This window comes from Rhinolophus hipposideros, assembly GCF_964194185.1.
Source record: "Rhinolophus hipposideros genome assembly, chromosome: 13".
NCBI classification, from domain to species: domain Eukaryota; kingdom Metazoa; phylum Chordata; class Mammalia; order Chiroptera; family Rhinolophidae; genus Rhinolophus; species Rhinolophus hipposideros.
The window spans coordinates 610,825-626,064 of NC_138059.1; the positions used below are offsets into that span (position 1 = coordinate 610,825).

A 15,240-nucleotide genomic window follows, 5' to 3' on the forward strand; every position below is an offset into this window, starting at 1 on the left:
TGGGCGGGCAGGCCTGGGTGGGGTGTCCCCAGGGCCCCAATGTCCCTGACCATCCTCCCCCTTCACAGATGCAGAGCGTGCAGCAGGAACAGCTGCTACAGGAGACGCAGGCCCTGCAGCAGAGCTTCCTCTCGGAGAAAGACAGCCTGCTGCAGCGGGAACGCTTCATCGAGCAGGAGAAGGCCAAGCTGGAGCGGCTCTTCCAGGATGAGGTGGCCAAGGCGCAGGAGCTGCGTGAGGAGCAGCGGCGGCAGCAGCAGCAGATGGAGCAGGAGAAGCAGCAGCTGCTGGCCAGCATGGAGGAGGCCCGGCGGCAGCAGCGTGAGGCTGAAGAGGGCGTGCGGCGCAAGCAGGAGGAACTGCAGCGCCTGGAGCAGCAGCGGCAGCAGCAGGAGAAGCTGCTGGCCGAGGAGAACCAGAGGCTGCGTGAGCGGCTGCAGCGGCTAGAAGAGGAGCACCGGGCTGCACTGGCACACTCGCAGGCTGTGGCCTCCAAAATCCTGCCCAATGGCCGGGATGCACCCGACGGCCCAGCCACAGACGTGGAGCCCGAGCACGCCTTCGAAGGTCTGCGGCGGAAGGTGCCAGCCCAGCGGCTGCAGGAGGTAGGCATCCTGAGCATGGAGGAGGTACAGCGCCTGGCGCAGGGCCGCACCACGGTGGCCCAGCTCTTGCAGCGGGAGGACGTGCGCCGCTACCTGCAGGGCCACAGCAGCATCGCAGGGCTGCTACTGGAGCCAACCGGTGAGAAACTGAGTGTGTATGCCGCCCTGCAGAGGCAGCTGCTGAGCCCAGGCACAGCCCTCATCCTGCTTGAGGCCCAGGCGGCCTCGGGCTTCCTCCTGGATCCCGTGCAGAACCGGCGGCTGACCGTCAATGAGGCCGTGAAGGAGGGCCTGGTGGGCCCCGAGCTGCATCATAAGCTGCTGTCGGCTGAGCGCGCCGTCACCGGCTATAAGGACCCCTACACCGGGGAGCAGATCTCCCTGTTCCAGGCCATGAAGAAGGACCTGATCGTCAGAGACCACGGCATCCGCCTGCTGGAGGCCCAGATCGCCACGGGCGGCATCATCGACCCGGTGCACAGCCACCGCGTGCCCGTGCACGTGGCCTACCAGCGCGGCTACTTCGATGAGGAAATGAACCGCGTGCTGGCGGACCCGAGCGATGACACCAAGGGCTTCTTTGACCCCAACACGCACGAGAACCTCACCTACCTGCAGCTGATGGAGCGCTGTGTGGAGGACCCCGAGACCGGCCTGCGCCTCCTGCCACTCACAGACCAGGCCACTAAGGGTGGTGAGCTAGTCTACACCGACTCAGAGGCCCGGGACGTGTTTGAGAAGGCTACCGTGTCCGCGCCATTCGGCAAGTTCCAGGGCAGGACGGTGACCATCTGGGAGCTCATCAACTCTGAGTATTTCACGGCGGAGCAGCGGCGGGACCTGCTGCGTCAGTTCCGCACAGGCAAGGTGACTGTGGAGAAGATCATCAAAATCGTCATCACTGTGGTTGAGGAGCACGAGCAGAAGGGCCAGCTCTGCTTTGAGGGTCTGCGTGCCCTGGTGCCCGCCGCTGAGCTGCTAGACAGCCAGGTCATCAACCGTGACCTCTATCGCCAGTTGCAAAGGGGCGAACGCTCAGTGCAAGAGGTAGCCGAGGTGGACACCGTGCGACAGGCTCTGCGGGGCACAAACGTCATCGCAGGTGTGTGGCTGGAGGAGGCGGGGCAGAAGCTGAGCATCTACGAAGCCCTGAAGAAAGAATTATTGCAGCCAGAGGTGGCTGTGGCCCTGCTGGAGGCCCAGGCTGGCACCGGGCACATCATTGACCCCTCCACAAGCGCCCGGCTCACCGTGGACGAGGCTGTGCGCGCTGGCCTGGTGGGGCCTGAGCTGCACGAGAAGCTGCTGTCGGCTGAGAAGGCTGTGACGGGCTACAAGGACCCGTACTCGGGGCAGAGCGTCTCCCTGTTCCAGGCCCTGAAGAAGGGCCTCATCCCCAAGGAGCAGGGTCTGCGCCTGCTGGATGCCCAACTGTCCACAGGCGGCATTGTGGACCCCAGCAGGAGCCACCGTGTGCCACTGGATGTTGCTTGTGCCCGGGGTTACCTTGACAAGGAGACCAGCAAAGCTTTGTTGACGCCCAGGGATGACGCCAAGACCTACTACGACCCCAGTACACGGGAGCCTGTGACCTACGGCCAGCTCCAGCAGCAGTGCCAGCCCGACCAGCTGACAGGTCTGAGCCTGCTGCCGCTCTCAGAGAAGGCTGCCCGGGCCCGGCAGGAGGAGATCTACTCTGAGCTCCAGGCCCGTGAGACCTTCCAGAAGACCACGGTCGAGGTACCTATGGGCAGCTTCCAGGGCAGGACAGTGACCATCTGGGAGCTGATCAGCTCTGAGTACTTCACAGAGGAGCAGAGACTGGAGCTGCTGCGTCAGTTCCGTACAGGCAAGGTCACTGTGGAGAAGATCATTAAGATTGTCATCACCATCGTGGAAGAGGTGGAGACTGTGCGGCGTGAGAAACTCTCCTTCACTGGGCTCCGTGCCCCGGTGCCAGCCAGTGAGCTCTTGGCTTCCGGGGTCCTCAGCAGCACTCAGTTTGAGCAGCTCAAGGACGGGAAAACATCGGTCAAGGATCTGTCGGAGGTGGACTCTGTGCGGACGCTCCTCCAGGGCACTGGTTGCCTCGCTGGCATCTACTTGGAGGACTCCAAAGAGAAGGTGACCATCTACGAGGCCATGCGGCGTGGCTTGCTCAGGCCCAGCACGGCCACGCTCCTGCTCGAGGCCCAGGCAGCCACCGGCTTCCTGGTGGACCCCGTGCGGAACCAGCGCCTGTATGTCCACGAGGCCGTGAAAGCAGGCATTGTGGGCCCTGAGCTGCACGAGAAGCTGCTATCGGCCGAGAAGGCCGTCACCGGCTACAAGGACCCGTACTCAGGTAACACCATCTCCCTGTTCCAGGCCATGAAGAAGGGCCTGATCGTCAGGGACCACGGTATCCGCCTGCTGGAGGCCCAGATCGCCACGGGCGGCATCATCGACCCAGTGCACAGTCACCGCGTGCCCGTGCACGTGGCCTACCAGCGCGGCTACTTCGACGAGGAAATGAACCGCGTGCTGGCGGACCCGAGCGATGACACCAAGGGCTTCTTTGACCCCAACACGCACGAGAACCTCACCTACCGGCAGCTATTGGAGCGCTGTGTGGAGGACCCTGAGACCGGCCTGCGCCTCCTGCCGCTGAAGGGGGCGGAGAAGGTGGAGGTGGTAGAGACCACACAGGTGTATACGGAGGAGGAGACCCGGAGGGCATTTGAGGAGACCCAGATTGACATCCCGGGCGGCGGCAGCCATGGCGGCTCCACCATGTCCCTGTGGGAGGTGATGCAGTCGGACTTGATCCCCAAGGAGCAGCAGGCACGCCTAATGGCTGACTTCCAGGCCGGCCGGGTGACCAAGGAGCGCATGATCATTATCATTATTGAAATCATCGAGAAGACTGAGATCATCCGCCAGCAGAACCTGGCTTCCTATGACTACGTCCGCCGCCGCCTCACCGCCGAGGACCTGTATGAGGCCCGGGTCATCTCCCGCGAGGCCTATAACCTACTCCGGGAGGGCACCAAGAGCCTCCGTGAGGTACTCGAGGCGGAGTCCGCCTGGCGCTACCTGTACGGCTCGGGCTGTGTGGCCGGCGTCTACCTGCCTGGCTCCAGGCAGACACTGACCATCTATCAGGCCCTCAAGAGGGGCCTGCTGAGCGCTGAGGTGGCCCGATTACTGCTGGAGGCACAGGCAGCCACGGGTTTCCTTCTGGACCCAGTGAAGGGCGAGCGGCTCACCGTAGATGAGGCCGTGCGCAAGGGCCTGGTTGGCCCCGAGCTACACGACCGGCTGCTGTCAGCTGAGCGGGCCGTGACAGGCTACCGCGACCCCTACACGGAGCAGACCATCTCACTGTTTCAGGCCATGAAGAAGGACCTGATCCCTGCCGAGGAGGCCTTGCGGCTGCTGGATGCCCAGCTGGCCACAGGGGGCATCGTCGACCCCCGCCTGGGCTTCCACCTGCCACTGGAGGTGGCCTACCAGCGCGGCTACCTCAGTGTGGACACACACGACCAGCTGTCGGAGCCCAGCGAGGTGCGCGCCTATGTGGACCCGTCCACGGACGAGCGCCTGAGCTACACGCAGCTGCTCCGGCGGTGCCGCCAGGACGAGAAGAGCGGCCAGCTGCTGCTGCCGCTCTCAGACACCCGCAAGCTGACCTTCCGGGGCCTGCGCAAGCAGATCACAGTGGAAGAGCTGGTGCGTTCGCAGGTCATGGATGAGGCCACGGCACGGCAGCTGCAGGAGGGCCTGGCCTCTGTCGAGGAGGTCACCAAGAACCTGCAGAAGTTCTTGGAGGGCACCAGCTGCATCGCCGGGGTGTTTGTCGATGCCACCAAGGAGCGGCTGTCGGTGTATCAGGCCATGAAGAAGGGCATCATCCGGCCCGGCACAGCCTTCGAGCTCCTGGAGGCCCAGGCGGCCACTGGCTACATCATCGACCCCATCAAGGGGCTCAAGCTGACCGTGGAGGAAGCTGTGCGCATGGGCATTGTGGGCCCAGAGTTTAAGGACAAGCTGCTGTCGGCCGAGCGCGCTGTCACCGGCTATAAGGACCCTTACTCTGGGAAGCTCATTTCTCTGTTCCAGGCCATGAAGAAGGGCCTGATCCTCAAGGACCACGGCATCCGCCTGCTGGAGGCCCAGATTGCCACGGGCGGCATCATTGACCCCGAGGAGAGCCACCGGCTGCCCGTGGAGGTGGCCTACAAGCGTGGTCTCTTTGACGAGGAGATGAACGAGATCCTGACCGACCCCTCAGACGACACCAAGGGCTTTTTCGACCCCAACACAGAGGAGAACCTCACCTACCTGCAGCTGATGGAGCGCTGCATCACCGACCCCCAGACGGCCCTCTGCCTCTTGCCATTGAAGGAGAAGAAGCGGGAGCGGAAGACGTCCTCCAAGTCCTCTGTGCGCAAGCGCCGCGTGGTGATCGTGGACCCTGAGACGGGCAAGGAGATGTCGGTGTACGAGGCCTACCGCAAGGGCCTTATCGACCACCAGACGTACCTGGAGCTGTCCGAGCAGGAGTGCGAGTGGGAGGAGATCACCATCTCCTCCTCGGATGGTGTGGTCAAGTCCATGATCATCGACCGCCGCTCCGGCCGCCAGTACGACATCGATGAGGCCATCACCAAGAACCTCATTGACCGCTCGGCACTAGACCAGTACCGTGCCGGCACGCTGTCCATCACTGAGTTCGCCGACATGCTCTCGGGCAATGCCAGCGGCTTCCGCTCCCGCTCATCCTCCGTGGGGTCCTCCTCCTCCTATCCCATCAGCCCAGCCGTCTCCAGAACCCAGCTGGCCTCCTGGTCCGACCCCACTGAGGAGACGGGCCCCGTGGCCGGCATCCTGGACACAGAGACGCTGGAGAAGGTGTCGATCACAGAGGCCATGCACCGGAACCTGGTGGACAACATCACGGGGCAGCGGTTGCTGGAGGCGCAGGCCTGCACCGGGGGCATCATCGACCCCAACACCGGCGAGCGCTTCCCCGTCACCGACGCCGTCAACAAGGGCTTGGTGGACAAGCTCATGGTGGACCGCATCAACCTGGCCCAGAAGGCCTTCTGCGGCTTCGAGGACCCACGCACCAAGACCAAGATGTCGGCCGCCCAGGCCCTGAAGAAGGGCTGGCTCTACTACGAGGCAGGCCAGCGCTTCCTGGAGGTGCAGTACCTGACGGGCGGCCTGATCGAGCCCGACACGCCCGGCCGCGTTCCCCTGGACGAGGCCCTGCAGCGCGGCACAGTGGACGCCCGCACCGCCCAGAAGCTGCGTGATGTGGGCACATACTCCAAGTACCTCACCTGCCCCAAGACCAAGCTCAAGATCTCCTACAAGGACGCGTTGGACCGCAGCATGGTGGAGGACGGCACAGGGCTGCGGCTGCTGGAGGCTGCCGCCCAGTCCAGCAAGGGCTACTACAGCCCCTACAGCGTCAGCGGCTCCGGCTCCACGACCGGCTCCCGCACCGGCTCGCGCACTGGCTCCCGAGCCGGTTCCCGCCGGGGCAGCTTCGATGCCACTGGCTCCGGCTTCTCCATGACCTTCTCTTCCTCCTCCTACTCCTCCTCAGGCTACGGCCGCCGCTATGCCTCAGGGCCCACGTCCTCTGTGGGGGGCCCCGAGTCTGCTGCAGCCTGAAGCCTGCCTGCCCCCACCACCTGCCCTCCTGCTCTGCATGTGGCCAGGCTCCCCACCCAGGCACTGGCTCTTTCTTTGCTGTTTAAAGGTGTCTTCCTCCTAAGCGGTGCCTAAAGTTTAACCAAAAAGACCAGACTAATATATTAATATATACATGCTGTCCAGACAGCCTATGTCTTGGGGGACAGGGCCGATCCAGCCCCACTGACCACCTCTTCCCCAAGCCCCTCCTCCTCTCTACCTGCCACTCACCACAGCCAGGTGCCTTGGAGGGTCCAGAGCCAGGCCCCCAACTTAGCCCTCCCATCTTCCCAGGGAGGGGTCTACTTGGTGGAGGTCCACTGCCCTACAGGCCGGCCACACCCAACGACCAACCAATCCTAGCTGCTTTGGGCGGCCTGTCACTAGCAGGCTCTCAGGGCCTCCATTTTTCATCTGTTTGCAAAACTGACCTATTGGTTCAGTGGGCCTTGCCAGGGACGGAGGGGACCTGGGCCAGCCATGTCTTCCAGCTTGCCCAGAGAAGCCCCTCCCCTATGGGAAGGTGACGGTCCAGTCCGCAGAACCAGCCTGGGCCCAGGTCCTGCACAGCCCCTTACCCCTAACACTTTCCTGAGACCCCAGGCCTCTGGCTTTAGCCTTTTAGCCTCAGCTCCCTAGTAAGTGCCTTCTGTGTCCCCCTTGCACCCCAGGCCCCAAGGACCCAGGCCTGGGGTGGGAGATACACCCTCCTGGTGTATCTGGTCCTTCTCCCCCATGGACTCCGTGGCCCCTTGAGCCTGGGGTGCTGCCTGCCTGTCTCTCCAGGGAGCTCAGCCCTTCATTGGCCCTGGGGACGCTGGCTGGATGGTCTGTGCCAACCCAGGCAGCCCAGCCCGGTCCCACCCCCTCCTGCCCCACCAAGCCCCCAGCCTTGGTGACTTTCACCCCTGCCTCCACCCTTTGACTGTGCTTTGCATGTTCCACTAACCCGGGCAGGTGGTGGGTGGAGGCGCCAGGCTTCCGGCTGCCTCCATGAGGGCAGAACACTAACCTGACCATGGGCGGGCCTGTGGCGCCCGCCCCAATAAAAGCAATTCCACCCTATGTGGGTCCTGCGTCACTCTTTTGTCCTGGGATCAAGTGTGCGTTGAGATACGGTGGATGCTGCAGCCCAGGCTCGGAGTTTGGCTGCTGTGTCCTGGCCCAGGGCAGAGGAGCTGGGCCTCAGCGAGGACACTGGTCTGAGGCCACACGTCTCAGGCCAGAGAAACCCAGATGAGCAGGCCTGAGCAGAGGAAGCGGGGCCAGCTGCTGGCCGTTCCCGGTCCTGCTGTCAGTCCAGGTGACGACCTGTCACAGCCCCTTCGGCTGGGTTTGTGATTGGCACTTACTGCTGAGGTGGGGTGTCACATGCCCCCACATCAGCCTGCCCTCAGCGGTGCCCCCACACCCCAGTGTGGAGGTAAGCTGCTTCCCATCGGCCAAGGGAGGCCTTCAGAGGAGGGTGTTGGGAGCCGGAACAGAGCCTCAGCCCCCCACTGGCGTCACCCTGGCCCCTTCGGTCCACTTGCCCCTCCCGTTGGCATCACAGCCTCTCTAGGTTTCTTCCTGGGAAAACTTAGGAGGGCGAGTGGACACCTACAGCCCCCTGAAGCCGCAAGTCATGCTCACCTCCTGCTTTCCCGGGGCAGGTGGTGACCAGACCCTCATCTTTGGGGGTGGGGGGTGTTGTGGTGAGCATGCCCGTTGGGCTCTGCTCTCCTTGACCACTTACAGTTGAAGCTAGTCCGGGAATACCGAGGTGCCCCGGACAGCGGTTGCTTCCACATGACGCTCAGGACTGTCCCTGCCAGGATGGTGCCTGCCTGGCCTGCTGGTCCACTGGAATAAGGAACTGCCATGGTGGCAGCCGGAGCTGTAAGTTGAGTGTGACACTTTCTCACTGTGTCTTGGGTGGCGGTGTTTTCCTTCTGGAGACCAGGACTGTTATGTTCTCACAGCCTTTTAGAGGAGGTCTCAGTCACTTCTATCTGTGCTTGTGCTCTCCTCGGGGGGCCTGAGAAAGCTTCCACTTCATGGGCTCTGGCTCTGAGACCTGGCTGAGGCGGGGAAGCAGACCCATGATTTTATTTTCATTGATAACGTTCGTGTAGAATTTTCTTTTTGTTCTATATGTAATAAGCTAGTGGCTTTCAAAGCATGGCCCCCGGACCACCAGCACCAGGACCACCTGGAAACTCGTGAGATGCACAGTCTCGGCTCCACCCCAGGCCCTTTGAATTAGAAATTCTGGGGCTGGATCCAGCTACTCATGTTTTAAGCCCTGCAGGTGATTGGCAGGAGCTAGAGAACTACTTGTCAGCTGCCCCTCACTGGCTGCCCGTCTCTTTCATGTCTCAGGGCTACGTGCTCTGTAAGCTGTCCTCGTATACCCCGTGGACCAGGCTCTCCGGCTGCCATTTCACCCTTCCCGCCTGTGTTCAGCTGGGGCTGCTGTAACAAGTACTGCAGACTGGGGGCTGAAAAAAACAGACATTTATTTTTTCAGTTCTGTAAGCTAGACATTTTGAGGTCAAACTGTGGGCAGGGCTGGTTCCTCCTGAGGCCTCTCTCCAGGGCGTGCAGACGGCCGTCTTCTCCCTGTGTCCTCACATGGTCGTCCCTCTGTGTGTCCTGATAAGAACACTGGTGCTACTGGATCAGGGCCCCACCCTAATGACCAGTTTACCTTAATACCACCTGTGTAAAGACCCCATCTCCAAACACAGTCACCTCCTGAGGTCCTGGGCAGCAGAACTTCAACATATGGATTTGGAGGGACACAGTTCAGCTCGTCGTACCACCATGGTGATTACACCCCTCCGCCCACCCTCAATGCTGCACGTCTCACCGCACCTCAGCGATGGCCTTGCCGGCCAGTGGACATTCTAAGTCCACACCCTCTGTGAAGGGTGCTTCCTGGGACCACACCTGGCATCCATCTCAGGTCAGTTCCCCAGAGGGAGCACCTGATGCGGTGCTTCAAGTGCACCTGGTTTGTGCCGGGGTGCCCCCAGGAGAGGACGTGAGGAAGTAGGTGGGGGAGGGAGAGCCGCTGGACAGAACGGGCTACAGCGAAAGTCCACTGTAGGCTGGCACCACGTGTATCCAGAGCATGAATTCACCTCAGCATTTTCCTCCAGCAACAAGGGGTCTGGGATGATCGCCTCCACATCAGTCACTGGCTATCGGCTGCCCTCAGGTGGGGCAAGAGCACCTACTTCTCTGAGCAAAAGTGGAAGCTTCTTAAAGTGGGGTTCATGCATCAGAGGGTTGGGCATTGCTCTGGAGCTTTGGGGAGTGCGGAGTCCTGAGCCCTTAGCCCACGGAATCAGGCGCATTATAGCAACTTATCCACCTTTATGTTATTTTTAAATAAACTGTAAATTTTCGCATAGTTCAAGATTTACAGAAAAATAGTGAAAATAGTTTAGGGAGTTCCCAGTTTTTTCTATTAACCTCTTATCACCAGTGAGAAGGTAAATTTGCCACAATTAATGAGCCACTACATTTTTATTAACTGAAACCTGCATTTTTTTCAGATTTTCTTATCATTGTAATTTTTATCTAATGTCCTTTTCTCTTACAGGACCCCTTCCAGGACACCATATGACATTTAGGCATCATGCCACCTTAGGCCATTGGCTGTGAGTTTCTGAAACTTTGTTTTTGGTAACCTTGACAGTTTTAGGAATGCTGGTTAGGTATTTCCCCTCACTAATGCTTGAGAGCCACTGAAAAAATGTATGCCACGCTTTACCACTTAAGAAGTAGGGTGAATGAAGATGCCTGCTCTTTCCACCTCTCTTCGACATTGTACTGGAGGTTCTCGCCAGGGCAATAAGGCAAGACAATTAAATGAGGCATCGGTATAATATTGGAAAGGAAGAAGTAAAACTGTATTTGCAGATGGCATGATTTTATATGTAGAAAATCTTAAGGAATCCACTAAAAATCTATGAAAACCAATAAATAAGTTTGGCAAGTTTGCAGAATACAAGATCAGTATACACAAATCAATTATATTTTCATGCACTTACAATGAATAATCTCAAAAATTTTAAAAATTCCATTTAAACAGCCTCAGAAGGAATAAAACTTAGGAATGAATTTAGCAAAAGAAGTGCAAAACTTATATTCTGAGAATTACAAAGCATTGTTGAAAAAATTAAGTAAATGGAAAGATATCCTATATTCATGAATTGGAAGACTTAGTATTGTCTAGATAGCAGGACTCCCCAAACTGAGCTACATATTCAAGCCCTATGAAAATCCCAGCTAGATTCTTTGCAGAAATTGACAACTCAGTTCTAAAATTTACATTGATATATAGGAATTCATAATAAAACAAAAAAGGAAGAACCACAATTTGAGAACTGCTGGTCCAACCATTGAATGTACAAAACAACAATACTCAAAAAATTAACAATGTCATTACCATATGAACTAGAAATTTCTCTTCTGGGTGTATATATATATACACACACACATTTGTTCTGTGGCGCAAAGGACCCAGTATGAAGCAAGGAAGCGTCACAGAACAAATGTGTACATGTACTCAGGTCCAGAAGAACAAACTGATTTTAGTGGCTTCCCTTGAACCTGTCCCCAGAATGGAAGTGGCTTCTTTCTCTGGTCTCCTTTCAGAATGTGAAGCTTTACAATATTAGAGATATATTTGGGAAATGGGGCAATCTGAATATCAATAAAGAAAATAGCTGCCTAAATCCGTAAGTTAAAAAGAAAAAAGTAATATATTTAATTGATAAATAAAGGGAAAAAATAATGCATCAGAAAGAAGATGACGGAACTGGAAGCACCAAGACGCTCTCCCCATTCAGGTAGCAATTGCACTGGCAGAATCTGCCTGATGGAACTATTATGGAACTCTGGATTCTAGTGAAGGCTTACAACTTCCAGGGGAAGACTTGGATAGTAAACTGCACTTAATGTAGATCAATTTGAGCTCTTAACACAGTACCAACTACCCATCTCCCACCCTAGCCACACCTCAGGTAGCTGTGCACATGTTCCTGGAGCATCTTGCACATAGCTTGTGAGAGCTGGTTGGACAAAAAGGATCCTGTTTTCCAAATATTGGGGATTTGTGCTCTGATCACTGATGCTGCTTCTCACCAAGGCTGGCGCCCTTTCCCCCACTTCATTTTTCTCTTTTCCCCCTTTTGGGAGCCAAACATTAAAGACCAGGATATTCAAAAGCAACTGCATATAAGGGGGGAATTGGAAAGTGACCACACATGCTCAGTGGAAGGCTCAGGCTTAGAAAAACCTGAGAAGACCTTAAGTTTCCACCTCACCCTGCTCCTTGGCACAGAGACAGAGTACAAAACAATAAAAACAACAGCAATAATAATAATAATAATACAAGGGGGAGAATCTGATTTCCAGAGGTACCATATTATTAGATTCAAATGTTCAGTTTTCAACAGAAAAATCACAAGACATACAAAGAAACAGGAAAGTGTGGTTCATTCAAAGGAAAAAATAATGAACAGAAAGTGTCCCTGAAGAAGACCTGATGGCAGATCTACCAGACAAAGACTTTAAACAATCATCTTAGTGATGCTCAGAGAATGATAGGAAGATGTGGAGAATATCAAGAAAATCATGTGTCAATGAAATGGAAATATCAGCAAATAGATAGAAAACCTAAAGAGAAACCAAAATGAAATTAGCCAAAAAGTACAATAACTGAAGTGAAAAATTCACTGGAGGGAGTCAAAGGCAGGTTTAAGCAGGCAGAAGGAAGAACTGGCTGACTTGAATATAGGACAATGGAAATTATTGAGTCTGAGGAACAGAAAGAAAACAGATTGAAGTGAACAGAGCTGGGGGGACCTGGGGCACATCACCCCACGTTGTGGGAGTGCCAGAAGGATTGGAGAGAGACTATCTGAAGAAGTAGTGGCTGGAACTCCCCAAATTTGATGAAAGACATTAATATAAACATCCAAGAAGCTCACAATAACTCCAAGCTAAGATGAACTCAAAGAGACACAGCATAATCAAATTTCCAAAAGCCAGAGACAAGAAGAGGATTTAGAAATCAGCAAGAGAGAAGTGACTGGTCACATACAAGGTATCCTTAGTAAGATAATGAGCAGATCTCTCATCAAAAACTTTGGAGGCCAGAAGGCAGTGGCCAATATATGCTAAGTGCTAAAAGGAAAAACCTGTCAGTCAAAAGTCCTATTTGCAGCAAAACTGTCTTGCAAGAGTGAGGAAGAAATTAAGACTCCCAGGAAAATTTTAAAAAATTATGCATCAAAAGACACTACCCACAAAGTGAAAAGACAACACACAGGATGGGAGAGGAAAGATATCTTCAAATCATATACCTCATAAAAGGTTAATATCCAGAATATGTAGAGAACTCCTGAAACAAACAACCTGATTCAAAAATGGGCACACAACCTGAACTGAATTTCTCCAAAGAAGACATACTGATGGCCGATAAGGACCTGAGAAGATGCTCAATATCACTAATCATTAGGGAAATGCAAATCTGAAGTACAGTGAGATACCACCTCACACCCACTAGAATGGCTACTATAAAAAAAAAAAAAGAAGTGTTGGTGAGGAAGTGAAGTGGAGTAATTGGAACTCTTGTGAGAATATAAAATGGTGTAACTGTTGTGGAAAACAGTATGATGGTTCCTCAAAAAATTTAAAATAGAATTACCATGCGATCCAGCAATTTCTCTTCTGGGTATATCCCCAAAAGAATTGAAAGCAAGGACTTGAATAGATATTAATACACCCATGTTCATAGCAGCATTATCCTCAATAGCTAAACATGGAAGCAACCCACCTGTTCATCAGTGGATGAATGAACAAGCAAAATGTGGTCCGTACATACAATGGAATGTTATTCAGCCTTAAGATGGGACATTCTAATGCGTGCTACAACTTGGATGGACCTTGAGGACATGATGCTCAGTGAGCTAAGTCAGTCACAGAAGCCCAAATACTGTATGATTCCACTTAATCAAAATCTAGGGACAGAAAGTAAAATGGTGGGTGGGTCGGTGGAACTGGGGGCAGAGGAGAATTAAGAATTGTTATTTAATCAATGTTTCCCTTTTACAAGATGAAAGAGCTACAGGGATGGATGGTGCTGATGGCTGCAGAAAATTACAAATGTACTTAGTGCCACTGACCTGTGCACTTAAAAATGGTTAAGATAATACGTTTTATGTTATGTGTATTTTACCACAATAACAAAGAATAAAGGGAAAAATTACTAAGAATTGAAAACAACCTAAATATCCAAGAACTGGAGAATAATTAAATCTATTAAATGGTGATGGGGGGGGGGCCTTTTCCTTTACAAACCAGGACTCTGGGTAGCTAAACAGTAGAAGAGAGGAATTTTGTCTCCATAGAAATACTTCAGCCAATGAGCAAGAAGGGGTAGCAGGTGAGAATGTCGACACCAGCGGGGCCGGCTTCGTGGCTCAGGTGGTTGGAACGCCATGCTCCTAATGCCGAGATTGCTGGTCCACGCCCCTCTACAGCTAAGATTGTGAACAACAGCTCTCCCTAGAGGTGGGCTGCCGTGAGCAGCCGGAGGTTGGCACGAGCTGCTGTGAGCAGCTTATCGTCGACTGGTGACCAACTGCCTCAGCCAGTGGGGAGCGCCAGGCTCACAATACCAACTTGGGCCAGGGAACTGTGTCCTACACAATTAGACTGAGAAACAACAGCTTGGTGGAGTGTGGCGGGGGTGAGGCGGAAGAATGGGGGGAAAAAAAGAATGTTGACACCTGCTGGAAGATCAAACCACTTGCTGACTCACCAAAAACCTGGCCGATTTCACCAATGTCCCACTTGGATGCTTTTCAGAGCTTTCTGGGGGACAACTCCCACCAGCACAGCCAGGAGGACCCCCCAGAGGGGCTGTGGTTGGCATTAGGGAAGCAGAGGGGAGCGGAGTATGCTGATGGAGTTCTGGTTTTGAGGACCTCCTCCCATGAGGCCAGCCACACCTTGGGGAACCGTAGCTCAAAGGACCTAAGCCAAGTGGAGACAGAAGACAAAAACTGGAAGTGTTAGGGGAAGCCTTCTTTCCCACTCCGGTGAGGAGAGGGTATTTCTCTGAACTGAGGACATGGGACTATGGGATGGCAGAAACATGGCCTTTCACCCCACGTCCCACTCAGCCATGTACCCCTGCAGTGCCCTCAAGAAGCTGAGACTGTACCTGCCCCCATGTGAGAATGGGGGTGATGGGTCCAAATCGCCAAGATGGGCCGAGAGGGCTCAGTGTTGTGCGGTTTCACTCTGTCTGGTCCTCTTCTGTCCAACCTCTATGTCTGTCTTCGATTGTTCCCAATTGAAGAGTGACTTACTGGGTTCCTGGAGTGACTGCAGGAGCATTGCGTCTCAGGGGGCACCATCTGCCATAGACATCCTCCTTAATTTAATTTTCATTATAATGCGTTTTAATTATGGCTTCCTGATGCCTAGCAACGATGGCTGCAAAGGTAGCTAGTTATTGTAGCAGTTCTCCAGCAGATGGCAGCAACGCGTCATGTTCTGACAAAAATCCAGAGGGAGTGTGGTATTTGATCTGTGAGCAAACATCCACTCAGGAGGAAGATCGTCCATTAGCCAAAGGGCCTCACCGGCCTAACAGCATTTCAAACACCCAGTGCTTCTCATCTGAAGGGAGAACTGAACAGTGACTGTCTTAAAGGAAATCATGCATGGGGATTTTAAACATGGGACCGTGGTCTTGAAACTTACCCTCCTCAAATACAGATTTCTAGTCTTCAAAACAGCAGTCCAAACCCCCCTGCCCAAATCAGGTAAAGATATCCTAAGAAAAAACTACAACCCAATATCCCTTACGAATATAGATGCAAAAAATCCTCAACAAGACACTAGCAAACAATCTACCCACATGTAAAAAGGATTATACACAGGG

General features: G+C 54.5%; 1 protein-coding gene across 21 annotated transcripts in view; it reads left to right on the forward strand.

Annotated features, from left to right (window-relative positions):
• The window catches only part of PLEC (plectin), a gene marked incomplete at its 5' end in the record, with an annotated part of 53,535 nt that extends 46,187 nt beyond the window's left edge, over positions 1–7,348 (forward strand). For all 21 annotated transcript variants that reach the window (XM_081069820.1, XM_081069830.1, XM_081069834.1 and 18 more), the window contains one exon: positions 69–7,348. In XM_081069820.1, the coding sequence (XP_080925946.1) occupies positions 69–6,269 (6,201 nt within the window). In that variant the 3' untranslated portion in view covers positions 6,270–7,348. The remainder of the gene's footprint in view (positions 1–68) is intronic.
• Between the last annotated feature and the right edge of the window lie 7,892 nt (positions 7,349–15,240).